The sequence below is a fragment of the Chiloscyllium plagiosum genome, chromosome 10 (genome assembly GCF_004010195.1).
Source record: "Chiloscyllium plagiosum isolate BGI_BamShark_2017 chromosome 10, ASM401019v2, whole genome shotgun sequence".
Lineage (NCBI taxonomy): Eukaryota > Metazoa > Chordata > Chondrichthyes > Orectolobiformes > Hemiscylliidae > Chiloscyllium > Chiloscyllium plagiosum.
The window spans coordinates 12,798,839-12,815,187 of record NC_057719.1 but is presented as its reverse complement, the minus strand read 5'-3'; the positions used below and the strand labels follow the sequence as shown (position 1 = coordinate 12,815,187).

The 16,349-nt window shown below is 42.9% G+C and overlaps 1 protein-coding gene across 2 annotated transcripts in view; it reads right to left on the bottom strand.

Moving 5' to 3' along the window:
- The window catches only part of vsx2 (visual system homeobox 2), a 70,238-nt gene that overhangs the window by 29,372 nt on the left and 24,517 nt on the right, over positions 1–16,349 (bottom strand). For both annotated transcript variants that reach the window (XM_043697089.1, XM_043697088.1), the window contains exons 2-3: positions 14,266–14,350; positions 11,022–11,145 (exon numbers count right to left, since the gene is read on the bottom strand). In XM_043697089.1, the coding sequence (XP_043553024.1) occupies positions 11,022–11,145; positions 14,266–14,350 (209 nt within the window). The remainder of the gene's footprint in view (positions 1–11,021; positions 11,146–14,265; positions 14,351–16,349) is intronic.

The window sequence follows — 16,349 nt, the reverse complement described above, 5'->3', positions numbered from 1 at the left end:
TCGGTATCAGATCTAAAAATCTATGCAGGACCTTCTTTCAACTTAACGACTCACTTCAGCATGGAGGATTAGTTCAGCATAGGCAATGTCAAGATAATCCAGTCCGGATCAACAGTACTTGAAGAGCTCTTGTAAGTATCCAGTGAACAATAACTTGTATGACATGAGAAAATTCCATAACTTTTCTTGCTGGTGGAATATAAAGTGGTAACTAACAAAACGGGAAATCAGGCTCACTTCTGCAAAATGCAACAAAACCGGCGTTTGCACCAAGCATGGCTGATGTGCCATCAGTTGTGATGAAAGTCACTTTCTTAAATGGAATGTTTATCTCAAGCATAAACCTTTTGAATTTGCTGTAGATATCCTCAACTCTTGTTCTCTCTTTAAGGGAGAAAAGGGTGAGAAGATCCTGTTTAGTTGTATGTCTTTGAAAACCATGTGCACAAAAACAATTAGCTGGGCTGTGTTGGTCATGATGATGGATTCGTTGAGCTCCAGTAAGAAGCATTCACAATCCTTCAGGACCTGCTGTAGTTGCTGAAGGATTCTACTCAGTTTTGCTTCTCTGGAAGTACCAAGTACTGGATTGCTGTTGTTATTTCTTTTTTGTTTTTAAAGTCTTTAGAATAAAGGGTTAGCAGCCATAGGTATTGCTTCTTCAATTATTTGGTCATCTGTGAATGACTTGTGTTTTGTTAGAAGATGGCAAGTGTGAAATGATGTTTAAGTGCAGTCCTTACCTTTCACTGTTCATTTTCAAAACAAAAATCTGTTTTCAAATCAGCCTGCAGCTCATCAACATTTTGTCTGAAGCATGCTGTTCAAGGGAAAACTGTTCTCAGAGTTACTGAGCATTGTTGTGTGGCGTTGTAATAATTCCTCTTTTTACTTTGGTGACATACAAGGCAAATGCTCTTATCATTTGCAGTTGTAAACAAGAATGCATTTAGCCATTTTATATTAAACTTTCTTCTTAGATGGACCAGGTTCTCTTATAGTTTTTGCTTTATTTGGAAGTGCATGATATCACTCTGAATCTATGCCTCTAGAACATCCTCTGCTTTCAAGTGTGCAGGCATGGAAGGTCACTTCTGAGGTCATGATTTGTCTCTGAGGAGCCCAGTCAACTTGCGTTGCTCAGATATCAGCTGTGAGACAGGACAGCATACACAGTGCGTTTTATTCATCCTGCACTGACTTATTATGTAAGCAGCCCAAACAAAGGAAAAATTACTGCATGTCCACAGAGATTAGGTAGAAGAATGGGACTGCCCTGCAGAGAGCCTGTATGGACACAATGGGTAAATAATCTATGTTTCTGGTATAGTGATATATATGGGCTTTACACATCAGTCCCTAGGTTATTGCTTATTCACTTGTTTGCATTGCCACCATACAACGTATTTTAGGTGACCGTGACAGTCCATCTGGACCAAACTGAAACATGGTGCCAAAGCCTGTAAGAGAATGCATGGAAATAGGGGTATGATGACAAGCGTGCGCATGGCGAGTGACCGAAGACGGACAATGAGATCAATTGTCAGTCTCTGTGATCAACCACAGAATTGCGATCCACATGTTGGAGATCACACATATAAACCATCTGAACCCCTCAATTTGGTTCCAGTCTATAACTCATTCCCAAGTATCCATTATTCTATGTATAAGCCATCTGAGCCCCTCAAGTAGATTCCAGTCTGGAACTTATTTCTGGGTATCCACTGTTCTCTATCTAAATCATCTGAATTTCTCAATTAGATTTCAATCTGTAAAAAGCTCCCAGTGTCCATTATTCTCTATATAATCTATCTGAATTTCTCAATTAGATTCCAGTTCATAACTTTTCTGGGTATCCATTATTCTCTATATAAACCATCTGAATCCCTGAATTAGATTTCAGTCTATAAAAAGCTCCTGGTATCTATTATTCTCTCTATAAATTATCTGAATCCCTTGATTAGATTCCAGCCTGTAACTCATTTCTGGGTATACATTATTCTATATATTAACCACCTGAAACTTGTATTCCCTTATATTCCCTCTGTCAACAATGTATGATACCAATAATAGATTGCGTTTGGTCATTAGATGAAATGTAATGCTTTGTCTCTTTAATTAAATATTAAATTTATTTACCAGATTTAATTTGGAATTTGTTAAGTGACAAAAATTGCTTATCTCTGTCAAGTGTGTATCTATTTAGCTGTAATGTATCTATCCCTATATTGATCCCTAGTCTATCCATTATCAGTAATGCCATCTGTGGTGGTGGATCTATTCACCAGGGCTATTTAAATTTGCATCATAAACAGAAGTGAAACTTTCTTAATAAGCATGCCTCCAAGACATAGACAATACCCATCCATCGACTTCTCTGGAAGACTTTCAGCTCATCTCACCCTTTGTGCATTCTTAATGACCCTGAAACTCATTTATTAAAAGAAAGAATGAGTCAGGTTATCTTCTCCAGGCCCATTCCTCGCTCTTGTTTCTTGTTCCATCCTCTGTGCAGGTGCATTGTTCTTCATGTTCATTAACCTTACTGTAAGGCAATGGGGCATTAACAGGGGAGATTGTGCCTCAGTGGCATTGTCGATGGATTAGCAATCCTGAGACCCAGGCTAATGTTCTTGGGAATGGGGGTTTAAATCCCATCACAGCAGTTAGTGGAATTTAAATTCCAGGAAAAAAAACATGCACACGCTTGTCATCAGACCCCTATTTCCATGCATTCTCTTACAAGCTTTGGCATATTCTGAAATTGAAAGCTAGTCTTGAGTAATGAAGGCAGTAAAATTGTTGTTAAAAATTTGTCCAGTTCACAAATGTCTTTGGGGAGGGACATCTGCTGTACCAACTCCTGACATGTGACTCCAGACTCATAGCAATTTAGGATTGACTCATAACTACCCTCTGAAGTGGCAATTCAAGGGCAATTAGGAATGGGCAACAAATGATGATCTTGCCAGCGAAAGAATAAAAAACATTCTTCCTGTAGTTCCCACTAATATTGTTGTCCTTCATTTGTAACTACGTTGCTAAATATTGCATGTGGCAAATAAGCTCACTTGGATGTGATTCATCCAAACCTTTCATAATTTTAATCACTTCTATCTTATCTTGTCTCGTTTTGCAAGAGAGAAAATACTCAGAGCAGTCAATCTTTCCTCAGAAGTCATTTCCTAAGGTTCTAGGATCAAATGTTTGTTGTGCCTTGTATCTGATCCACAAATTAAGAAAGCAAGATGAACACTGTCCATGGTACTCATCGCGGTATGTATTCCAACAGTCCGTTGTGTTTGTAACAATCTGGGAAAATCATGCTCTTGGGTTTTATGACCTCATCTAAGCATAGAGCTGTACAGCGCGGAAACCGACCCCTCAGTCCAACTCGTCCATGACAACCAGATATCCTAAATTAATCCAGTCCCAATTGCCTGCATTTGGCCCAAATCCCTCTAAACCCATTTCATGTACCCATTTATGTACCCATTCATATGCTGTTTAAATAGTGTAATTGTACCAGCCTCCACCATTTCCTCAGGTAGCTCATTCCATACACGCACCCCCCGACCCACTGCTCGAAAATGTTGCCCCTCATGTCCCTTTTAAATCTTTCCCCTCTCACCTTAAAGCTATGCCCTCTAGTTTTGGACTTCCACACTCAGGGAAAAAGATCTTGTCTATTTACCCTATCTATGCCCCTCATACTTTTATAAACCTCTATAAGGGCACTTTTCAGACTCCGACGCTCCAGGGACAAATGCCCCAGCCTATTCAGCTCAAACGCTCAAATCCTAGCAACAGTCTTGCAAATCTTTTCTCAACCCTTTCAACTGTAACAAGATATTTCTTACAGCAGGGAGACCAGAATTGAATGCAGTATTCCAAAAGTGGCCTAATCAATGTCCTGTACAGCCACAACATGACCTCCTAACTCCTATAATCAATGCACTAACCAATGAAGGCAAGAGTGTCAAATGCCTTCTTCATCACCCTGTGTACCTGCAACTCCACTTTCAAGAAATTATGAACCTGCACTCCAAGATCTCTTTGTTCAGCAACACTCCCCAGGACCTTACTATTAAGTGTATAAGTCCTGCTAAGCTTTACTTCCTAAAATGCAGCACCTCACACTTATATAAATTAAACTCCATCTGCCACTCCTCAGCCCATTGGCCCATCTGATCAAGATCCCGTTGTAACCCAATGCAACCTTCTTCATTGTCCACTACGCCTCCAATTTTGGTGTCATCTGCAAACTTACTAACCATATCTCCTATTTTCACATCCAAATCATTGGTGGCTCAGTGGTTAGCACTGTTGCCTCAGAGCACCAGGGTCCCAGGTTCGATTCCAGCCTTGGGTGACTGTCTGTGTGGAGTTTATACATTCTTCCTGTGTCTGCGTGGGTTTCCTCCCTCAGTCACAAAGATGTGTGGGTCAGGTGAATTGGCCATGCTAAATTGCCCATAGTGTTAGTTACATTAGTTAGAGGGAGACGGGTCTGGGTGGGTTACTCTTCAAAGGGTTGGTGTGGACTGGTTGGGCCGAAGGGCCTGTTTGCACGCTGTAGGGAATCTAGCCTAGTCTAAATGATGAAAAGCAGCAGACTCAGCATCGATCCTTGTGGCACACCACTGGTCACAGGCTTCAGTCCGATAAACAACCCTGTACCATCACCCTGTGTCTTCTACTTCAAGCCAATTTGTATCCAATTGGCTAGCTCCCCCTGTATGCCAGGTGATCTAACATTACTAACCAGTCTCCCATGGGAACCTCGTCGAACACCTTACTGAAGTCCATATAGACAACATCCATCGCTCTGCTCTCATCGATCTTCTTCATTATTTCTTCAAATTACTGTCAAGTTCGTGAGATATGATTTCTTGTGCTCAAAGCCATATTGACTATCCCTAATCAGTCCTTGCCCTTCCAAATGCATGTAAATCCTGTCCCTCAGAATCCCCTTCAACAACTTGCCTACCACCAATATAAAGCTCACCAATCTATAGTTCCCTTGGCTTTTCCTTTCCGCATTTCTTAAATAGTGGTACCATGTTAGCCAACCTCCAGACTTCCGGCATCTTACCTGTGACTGTTGATGATACAGATATCTCAGCAAGGAGCCCAGCAATCACTTCCCTAGCTTCTCGTGGAGTTCTAGGATACACCTGATCAGGTCCTGGGGATTTATCCACCTTTATATGTTTGAAGACTTCCAGGACTCCTTCTTCTGTAATATGGATACTTTTCAACAGATCTCTATTTAATTCCCCAAGTTCTCTAGCTTCCATATCCTTCTCCACAGTAAATACTGATGCGAAATATTCCTTTAGTACCTCACCCATCTCCTCTGGTTCCACACATAGACTGCCTTGTTGATCTATTCTCTGCCTAGGTATTTTTTCAACTTAATGTATTTGTAGAATGTCTTCGGATTCTCCTTAACCCTATTTGCCAAAGATATGTCATGACTCATTTTTGCCCTCCTGATTTCCCTCTTAAGTTTCCTACTGCCCTTATAGTCCTCTCGGGATTCTCTCGATCCCAGCTGTCTATACTTCACATGTGCCTCCTTCTTTTTCTTGACCAGAGCTTCAATTTCTCATGTCACCTAGCATTCCCTACACCTATAAGTCTTGGTCTTCACACTTAAAGGAACAAACTGTCTCTGAACTCATGTTACCTCACTTTTTAAAGGCCTCCCACTTTCCAACTGTCCCTTTACAACAGCTTGTGAATAGCCTCTCCCAATCAACTTTTGTCTTATACTCCTGTCTAATACCGTCAAAATTGGCCTTACTCCAATTTAGAACTTTAACTTTTAGATCAGCTCTATCCTTTTCCATAACTATTTTAAAACTTGAAAGAAGTTCTGAGATTTACATATTAATGAATTGAAACCTGCAACCCATCCCAAAAGGTGAAAGACTTAACAGCAATCTAGATTTGTTCAATATATCGCATCAGTTGTTTGACACTGATCTTTTATTATAAATTCTGTGTCCTATGATCCTGCCCCACTAGCTACCTGACAAAGGAACAGTGCTTCGAAAGCTTGTACTTCCAAATAAACCTATTGGACTATAACCTGGTGTTGTGTGATTTTAACTTTATTTTAATAGTACTATGATCATTGGCCCCAAGGTGTTCCCCACTGACAGGTCAGTCACTTGCCCTGCCTTATTTCCCAAGAGTAGGTCAAGTATTGCTCTTCCTCTAGTAGGTACATCACAAACTGAATAAGAAACTTTTCTTGTACACACTTAACAAATTCCTCTCCATCCAAGCCCTTAACACTATGGCAGTCCCAGTCTATGTTTGGAAATTTAAAATCCCCTGCCATTACAATCCTATTATTCTTACAAATGTCTGCGATCTCCTTACATATTCGCTTCTCAATTTCCCGCTGATTATTGGGAGGCCGTTAGTACAATCCAAATAAGGTAATCATTCCTTTCTTATTTCTCAGTTCCACCCAAATAACTTCACTGGACGTTCTCCCAGGAACATCCTCCTGAAGTACAGGTGGCACAGTGGCTCAGTGGTTAGCACTGCTGCCTTACAGCTCCAGGGACCCAGGTTTGATTCCAGCCTCGGGCAACTGTCTGTGTGGAATTTTCACATTCTCCCTGTGTCTGCGTGGGTTTCCTCTGGGTGCTCCGGTTTCCTCCCACAGTCCAAAGATGTGCAGGTTAGGTGAATTTGTCATGCTAAATTGCCCATAGTGTAAGGTGCATTAGTCAAAGGGAAATGGGTCTGGGTGGGTTACTCTTTGGAGGGTCGGTGTGGGCTTGTTGGACCGAAGGGCTGTTTCCACACTGTAGGGGAATCTAATCAACTGTAATGTTATCATTAACCAAAAATGCCCCCAACCTCTCTTGCCCCCTTTTCTATCCTTCCTATAGCATCTATACCTTGGAACATTAAGTTGCCAGTCCTGTACCTCTATGAGGGCATATTTGTTTGCGAGGGGGACAGCCACAGGAGACTCCTTCACTATCTGCCTTCCTCTCCTACCTTTCCTCGAGGTAATCCACCTACCTGACAGTTTCTATGGTTTTCTGTCCTTCCTGAAACTGCCAACCATTACACCCCCAGTACCTGTAAATTCTTCACTGCCTCTAACTCGCTTCAACAAATCCAATACACACAATCTCCAGGAACATTGAAATTCTCCCTAATCTCCCACATCCCACAGGACCATCACATCACTCTATCAAAAGCCATATCTGCACCTTAAACAAGCCGCAGACCCAGAATATACCCAAAGAACAATCGGAACACACTTTCTCAAAACCTCAGGATTAGCAGTCTTACTGCTCAAAAACACTTCCCTAGGATAACTTAATACTGATCTTTTATGTTAAAGAGTCAGATCTCAGTAAAGCATTAAAAAAAACTTCACTCCACTCGCTATTATAGATTTTCAAAAATAACAGATTAAAATTTACAAGTTTTAGAAGTCTTAATGTCAAACACTTAGACATTGAAATCACTAACCCCTCCTAGCTACTGTAGTGTGAACTTCAGTCCCCCATGGTCAGCTGTGAAACTGTACTGCACTGTTTGTTTAACTTTGACCTATCTCCAGAGACGTTTGCAATTTCACAGTCAGTCAGTTGTGAAAGCTCACTGCTCGATTCTTTTGATGTAATCTTGTTGATCTCAAGAGCCATTCTCCAACCTCTCCATGTGGTCACTCTCCCGAAACTCTGAATCCTGCTCTCTCTCTCTTTCCACCTGTTTAAAGTACCGTTGTTTTTGATCTTCCAAAAATAATGCGAAACTTATAAAAAGCGGTAATTACTGTTCCAAGGAAGTGAGGAAATCAGCTCCATCATGGAAAAATCCTCAAAGGAAAAGGAGCAGCATGTACAGACAGATCCAGTGAATCTACAAGAATCTACACAAATCAGGGGTCTGATGGGATATTCTCCCATTCCTGGTTGAGCGTCACGCCAACAATACTGAAGAATCTCTGCACCAATAACGTTGAAGAATCTCTGCACCAATAACATTAAAGAATCTCTGCACCAGTAATATTGAAGAATCTCTGCACTATCTCAAACCAAGTGTGGTTGGTATTCCATCTAATACCTTTAGCATCCACTCCCTCCAACACCGATGCACGGTGATAGCAATTTGTACCGACTGCAACACCAAGGCAACACAACAGCATCTTCCAAACACATGATCTCTACCACGTAGAAAGGACAAGGGCAGTAGATCAAAGGAAACAGCACTATCTGCAAGTTCCTCTCCGAACTCATCACCATCCTGACTTGGAAATGTATTGCCGTTCCTTCAGAGTCGCTGGGTCAAAATCCTGACTGCATTGTGGATGTCCCTACATGGTTCAAGTAAGCAGCTCACCACCACCTTCTCCAGAGCAATTATAAAGGGGCAACAATTGCTGGCCTTCTAATCGATCCCTGGTATCGAATAAAAAACAGGCAATGGGGGAGGATGACAATATCATCGAATTCATTACAGGTTTATCGCCTCATAGAGCCAAGCTGGCATTTTACTAAAATAGACTTGCTCGGGAAAGCTGGCAGCAGGTCTGTCTTTCACTGTACAGGCTTTCAATTGGTTCATAAACTCAGCATTGGCATTAATATCCCCTCTCCAGTTTTGTCAACCACTCACGGAGTGTGGGAGCGATGATTCAGACTCTGACGAGACCTGGATTTCTATTTAAACTGGTGCCGGAGAACCTGAACTTGACATTGCTACCGGAGGCTTTAGTAACCACAGGAATGGAGAGGCCCTGGACGTCCCATTGTTCCCAGGAGGCCCCAGGCAGCTTCAGAGGGAGGTGCAATTCCCAGTGGATGGGAGGAAGAGGCCAACTTCTCCAACCAAGGCTGAGGCAATGGGCAGCAAGTGTGCTTCGCCCAGCCTGGAATTAGTGTGACCAATGACTGATATGAGCAGGAAAGGTAAGAGCCATCCCACATACAGACTCCAAACCCCACACTCTTAATTCTCATACACAGGGAGAGAGAAACAGGGCCCTCTCCGCTGTCCTTCAATGGTAATGCTTGACCATCCGGTCCACGGTTAAGGAAGTCTTATTCCTTAAGGTTGTAGACGTCAGGAACAACACCCCCACACAAGCCTGACCCTCGTGAGGCACCGGTTCTCAGAGATGTAGAGACGGCTGACCCTCTCTGTTTGGAAGTCCCTGCAGAAGTCCCTCCTTAGAGCTATTTCCTGGTGTCCATCTCCCCTGACCTGTGGGCAAAGGGGAGACAGTTTTGGCAGCTGGTGATGATGGTGTTGCTGATCCTTTTGTTCCTCACCAGAAATGGAGATTGCAGAAGCTTTCCCCGTACTGCAGTGAAAGTCAGATCGAGGTGTGTAAACTCCAAGGTAGGTGTACCCAACTCCAAAATGTCAGATATTGCTCGTGAGGCAGTGAAATTACGCACTCACAACCACTTCTGGAGCACAAACCTTTCACATAGGCAACACAATAGCTGTGCAGTCTCAATGTTTGAGGCTTTTCAGCCTAATAACTACATCTTAAATTCATTTGTGGGCCCTGGGCCTCGCTGGCTCACCAGAACTCATTACCCATCTCTAGTTGCCTTTGAGAAGATGATGGTGAACTGCCTTCTTGAACCACTACAGTCCACCTGCTAGAAGTTGACCCATAATGCCCTTAGGGAGTGAATTCCAGGAACTTCCCCTGTACTCACCTTGTTGACCCAAATAAGTTTCACACAGCTTTGAAAACCTATGAACTCCCAAATACAGCTAGAATCCTGGATTTAACTCACAACTAATTGAATCTTTAAATCTTTAAACCATTTACCCAAGAGCTTCACAATTTCTAAACGCAACCCGGTCATATCAGAATGACAGAATCCTGTCAAGCTCATGACCTATACATTTGAGACTTCCACCTCCCACCACTCCCAATCCCTGTAATACCAGTTAAACTTCCTCCTCTTGTGTGCGAGATTCTCCTTCTGCATTGATTTTGAATCAGTACCTTCCCCGATGCCAAGCCCTGCTCCTCTTGTGCAATTGATAGGAGCCACACCTCCCAGCTGTTTTCAACTCCCAGTGTCTGAATAGTGAAATGGATAAAGGGAACCAGACTCCCATTCAATCACTGCAAGAAAACCACCTGCTTCACAAGTAATGTTTCAAGAAATCAATTGATTACAAGAGTTTTACTTCAAGATATTTATGCCTAGAGACTTTATTCTCTTATAGAGTCATAGAGATGTACAGCATTGAAACAGACCCTTCGGTCCATGCTGACTAGATATCCCAACCCAATCTAGTCCCACCTGCCAAACCTGCCATATCCCTCCAAACCCTTCCTATTCATATACCCATCCAAATGCCTCTTAAATGTTGCAATTGTATCAGCCTCCACCACATCCTCTGGCAGCTCATTCCATACACGTACCACCCACTGCGTGAAAAAGTTGCCCCTTAGGTTTCTTTTATATCTTTCCCCTCTCACCCTAAATCTATGCCCTCTAGTTCTGGACTCCCCAACCCCAGGGAAAAGACTTTGCCTATTTATCCTATACATGCCCCTCATAATTTTGTAAACCTCTATAAGGTCACCTTTAAATTCCCTTAATTTCTATAATACTCATTGTTATATATGTGATTTATATTCACTTCCCCGATATACCTCTTTGTTCATCTCATGTCTCTCTGCATTTTTCTGTGAACCTCTCCTCTTTCTCTGTTTGTCTTATTTTTCTCTTTTCCTGTGTCTTTTTCTGAGTTACTCTCTTTCCAAGTCTGACTCTCTTGCTATTTCTCTCAGTCTCTGTCGCTTTGTGTCTGTTCGTCTGACTTTAATACTGTGACACTCCACATCTATTATGCTTTCTCTCTCTCTCTCTCTCTCCATCTTTGATTGTCTCTCCTTCTTTCCTTCTCCATTTCTCTCTCTCACTCAGACCTCCATTGCTGTATCTCTCGATCATTCTTTCTCATTGTGTGTGTAATTCGGTCTACATCTTTCTGTTTTGATTTACCTGAATCCTGTCTTCTGGTAACTCTGTTTTCATGGCCAGCATTTCCCGTGCATATACATCTGGATAGTGAGCTTCATTAAATGCCTTTTCCAGTTCCTCCAACTGGTAAGAAGTGAAAATAGTCCTTAAATTGGGAGAGAAAAGAGAATTAGGAACACACAACTGAATCCATAGCAGCTCTCAAAAAGCCCTTCCAGATACTATAAGCAGTGAAACACGCACAATATTTAGTTTGGAAAAAGTTGCACCAATGATATAGATTTTAACTTAGTCTGTTTAACATATAGCATTAGTGTCTAAAAGCAGATGTCACAACATGGCTAGCCATTTTAGGACCGACTGCAGTTTATTCTCCTTTTTCATCCTATATCTCCCCCTCTCCCCCGTCACCCAGTGAAGATGATTGCGAACATTCCCATAAATATCTTGAATCTTTCTATTGTGTCCTTAGACTGCCCCCTATCGTCTCTAACCTAACCCTGCAGAGTCACATGCTATCACAGCTCTGTTCACCACACTTCAGGAATGATGGGAGGATCCATGACAGGGTGCAGAGGAGATTTACGAGATTTCCAGGAAATCAGGGAATTTAGCTACAAGGATAGGTTAGGGAAGCTAGGAAGACATAAACAACTGGAAACCAGCAAATTTGGATGAATACAACACTGATAGGGAAATATGGCTGGAATGTGGGACAAATAGGCATTGAGCTAGAATACAGCATCGATATAGCACAGTTTGGTGAACAGCTGGAATATAGGGCATAAGGCCATAAGATATAGGAGCAGAATATAGCCCACTGATTCTGCTCCACCATTCGATCATGGCTGATGTGTTTCTCAACCCCATTCTCCTGCCTTCTCCCTGTAACCTTTGATCCTTTAATAATTTTAAAAGTATCTATCTTTGTCTTAAAGACACTCAATGACTTGTCTCCAAATCTTCTGTGGCAATGATTTCCATAGATTCACCACCCTCTGACTAAAGAAATTCCCCCTCGTCTCAGTTCGAAAGGGTCGCCCCTTCACTCTGAGGCTGTGCCCTTGGGTCCTACTCTCTCCTACTAGTGGAACCATCTTCTGCATGTCCATTCTATACTCCATTGAATACAAACCCAGAATCCTCGACCACTCCACATATTTCAAGCTCTTCATCCCTGGAGTCATTCTTGTAAACCTCCTCTGGACTCCCCGCAACACCAGCACATCCTTCCTTAAATATGAGGCCCAAAACTGATCACAATATTCCAAACGTGGTCTGACCAGAGCCTTACACCACCTCAGCAATACATCCCTGCTCTAGCCTTCTAGTCCTCCAGAGATGAATGCTAACATTGCATTTGTTTTCCAAACTGCCAACTGAAGTTGCATGTTAACCTTAAGAGAATCCTGAGCCAGGACTCCCAAGTCCCTTTGTTTCTTTAGGTTTCCAAAGCCTTTTCCCTGATTAGAAAATAGGCTATGCTTCTATTCTTCCTACCAAACTGCATAATCTCACACTTTCCCACACTGGGTTCCATCTGGCATGTGCAGCTGAAATTCAGCAGGTAGAGGTACATTCTGATGTATGACACAGGTAGGTAAAATCAAACGATATACAGCATGGGGTGGTGAACATCTAGAGTACAGTATGGAAAGACAAATGGCTCTCCCACAATCACAGTGGCACAGTGGGCAGCAGGGTGGCACAGTGATTAGCACTGCTGCCTCACAGTGCCAGAGACCCGGGTTCAATTCCCGCCTCAGGCAACTGTCTGTGTGGAGTTTGCACATTCTCCCCGTGTCTGCGTGGGTTTCCTCCGGGTGCTCCGGTTTCCTCCCACAGGGTGGGTCGGTGTGGACTTGTTGGGCTGAAGGGCCTGTTTCCACACTGTAAGTAATCTAATCAGCTAGAAGGACCAGTGCAACAGACAGAGTCATAGATTCATAGTCACACAGCACAGAAACAGACCCTTCAGTCAAACCAGTCCATGCCAACCATAATCCCAAATTACACCAATCCCACCTGCTACACTTGTCCCATATCCCTCTAAATATTTCTTATTCATGTATTTATCTAAACGGCGTTAACCACACTCTGTGTAAAGAAATTGATGCTCATACCTTTTTAAAATCCTTCTCCTCTCACTTATGCCCCCTTTAAATTCCCCCACCCTAGCGATAAGACCCTTGCCATTCACTTTATCCAGACCCCTCATAATTTTATAAACCTCTATAAGGTCACCTTTCAACACTCCAGTGAAAAAAGTCCCAGCCTACCCTTTTGTCTCAAACCCTCCATTCCCAGCAACGTCCTGGTAAGTCTCTTCTCAACCTGCTCCAGCTTAATAAATCCTTCCTGTAAGTGTGGAACCAGAACTGGAGACAGTACAGATAACTGGGAAAACCACCAAGGTCAGTTTAGATTAGATTAGATTAGATTACTTACAGTGTGGAAACAGGCCCTTCGGCCCAACAAGTCCACATCGACCCACCGAAGCACAACCCACCCAGGCCCATTCCCCTACATTTACCCCTTCACCTAACACTGTGGGCAATTTAGCATGGCCAATCCACCTAACCTGCACATTTTTGGACTGTGGGAGGAAACCGGAGCACCCGGAGGAAACCCACACAGACACGGGGAGAATGTGCAAACTCCACACAGACAGTTGCCTGAGGAAGGAATTGAACCTGGGTCTCTGGCGCCGTGAGGCAGGATTATGCCACTGTGCCGCACAAGTCCTGATTTAGAAATATAGCAGTGTTCCTTCATTGTTGCTGGGTCAAAATCCTAATGGCACTGTGGGTCTACCTACACCACATGGACTACAGCACTTCAAGAAGACATCTCTCACGGTTAATTAGGAATGGGCAACAAAGCTGGTCTACACAGGTATGCTGACATCCCAGGTACAAGTTTTAACATAAAGGTGACTTATAACATGAATTGATGAGCAGGCCATAAATAGGCAAAGACAAACTATAAGCAATTGCAATGATGCAGAATGAGTAGAGGTATTGTTAAAACAGACACAGTGCTGGAAAAGTGTAGCCGGTCAGGCAGCATCCAAGGAGCAGGACAGTCAACGTTTCGAGTATAAGGCGTTCATCAGGATTGCTGTCCCACGGATGCTGCCTGACCGGCTGTGCTTTTCCAGCGCCACACTTTTCAACTCTGACTCTCCAGCATCTGCAGTCCTCACTTTCTCCGAGTTAAAACAGACACATCTGACTACAAACAAACTGTGCACATAAATTCTTACCTGTGACGTCTTTTCTTTCTCTTTTTTGTTTGGCTCAGGTTGGATTTGGAAAGCTTTCTGTCACTTGATGAAATGTCTTCAGAATCTGAATTAAAACGGAGAGTGTTTTCATACGTAAAAATGTATTTTGAAAGATCAATTCCAAGGTGTGTAACAGTGCACTATTCGGCTGTACATGATCTGCGATGGAGCAGGATAAAACACACTGCAATATGATGTTGGCTTGCCATCTCAAATGTACCCAAATCAGGAATTTGATGTGCACTGCTTTCCCTATTGATTGAATTTGATCATCCGATTAATTAATTAAAAGTGGCATAAATTCTAAAAGAAATGCAGAAACAGTGAGACCTGTGGGTTTAGGTGTTCCCTTCAGATTTAACATTAACAATGCGTCAGAAACTGGGAATGATTTGAGTTATTGTTTTGATGCCACTTCTAATTGTTAAAGATATTTATGGCATTGAGTGTGGCCATCCAAACCATACTGGTGCCCCAAAGAGCAATCTTCTCTCAGAGTGTATTGAATCTGGGGAATTCTTTGCCACGAGAGCTATTGATGGTGGGTCATTAATTATACTCAAGGCTGAAATAAGAAAGGTCTTTAAAATGTAAGGGAATCAAGGGTTACCGGGAAAAGGCAGGAAAGTGGAGTTGGGGATTATCAGATCACCTTGACTCCATTGAATGGTGAAGCAGATTCGATGGGCTGAACGACCTGTTTCTGTTCCTGCATTACATGACTTAATTGCGTCAGTCCCACCGTCACACAAAAAAAAATCAGTTGCCCTGGGTGAGGCTTGAATTCACAACCTTGTTGCTTTATAATAAACGACTGTTCCTCAAGAATGTGAGCATTTGGAGCTCGTGGAGGAGGTTCGGGGCCATGTGGATGTAAACAATCCTGCAGAACAATTCAGGATCCTTTACTTTATAAATAGAGGTTGTGGTGAAGCTTTATAAAATGGCTGCCTTTCCAGTCTACACAACTGCAGGGGGCGCTCTCACCACCCATCCATTCGCAGTTGCCAACAGAGATTGCAGCAGGTAGATGGGAACATTGACCAATTAAAACCCACTTTAACGACTGCAGATCAAAACAAGTTCTCTTGCAAACATTTCCCTGATGTGCAAAATCGTAACTGTTGTGTGATCTTACTCTGCCTAGACTCACAAAGCCGAGCAGTAACAGGGAGACAACCAGGGCAGCAAGTGGGGTTGTGAGCAGGGTAAGGCGACTGTAGAGTGGGGCTGTTGGCATGACAATGCATTAGTGGCATCGTGCACGTGTGGAGTGGGAGCTGGCCTGTAGTTCCAGGCATTAGCATCACTGACTCCCTGCACCAGGTTATGAAACAACTGAAGCAGTTGCATCCAATTCTGGGCATTGCACTTCGGGAAGAGTCTATAAGGTTTGGAGAAAGTGCAGGAAAGATTTCTGAGGATAGTTCCAGGGATGAGGAACATCAGTTACGTGGTTCGAAGTAATGTAGAGAGGAGATTTGGTAAAGGGCTCAAAATCACGACGAGACTAGACAGAGCAGAGAGTGAAAATACACCCTTTGGTGGAAAGGTTACGATCTAGAGGATATTTAAGGTGATTAACAGAAGAAGCAACTGCAACATAAAGAAATACTCCTTTTTATGCAGCGAGTTGTTAGGATCTGGAGGCACTGAACCTGGTGGCTTTGAAAAGGGACCTGGCTGCATATGTGCATAGATCACTGAAAGCAGAAGGAGAGATAGACCGGGCAGTAAGTAAAGCATCCTCTTTCCCTCTACTAATAAAGTCAGGTTTATTAAAAGAGGTTCAGAGTACAACAACAAGGAGGTGATGTTGAACTTTATCAGATACCTGTTGGACCTCAGCTTGAATATTGCGCACAGTTCTGAGCACCACATTATAGGAATGATGTGAACATCCTGGTGAATGTGCAGAAGTGGTTTGGAAGAGTGGTTCCAGGGACAAAGAGCTTCAGTTACCAGGAGAAATTGAAGAAGTTGGGACTGTTCTCCTTGGAGAGAAGCAAACTAAGAGGAGATCTGATAAAGGTTTCCATAATCATCAGCACGCAGGATAGAGT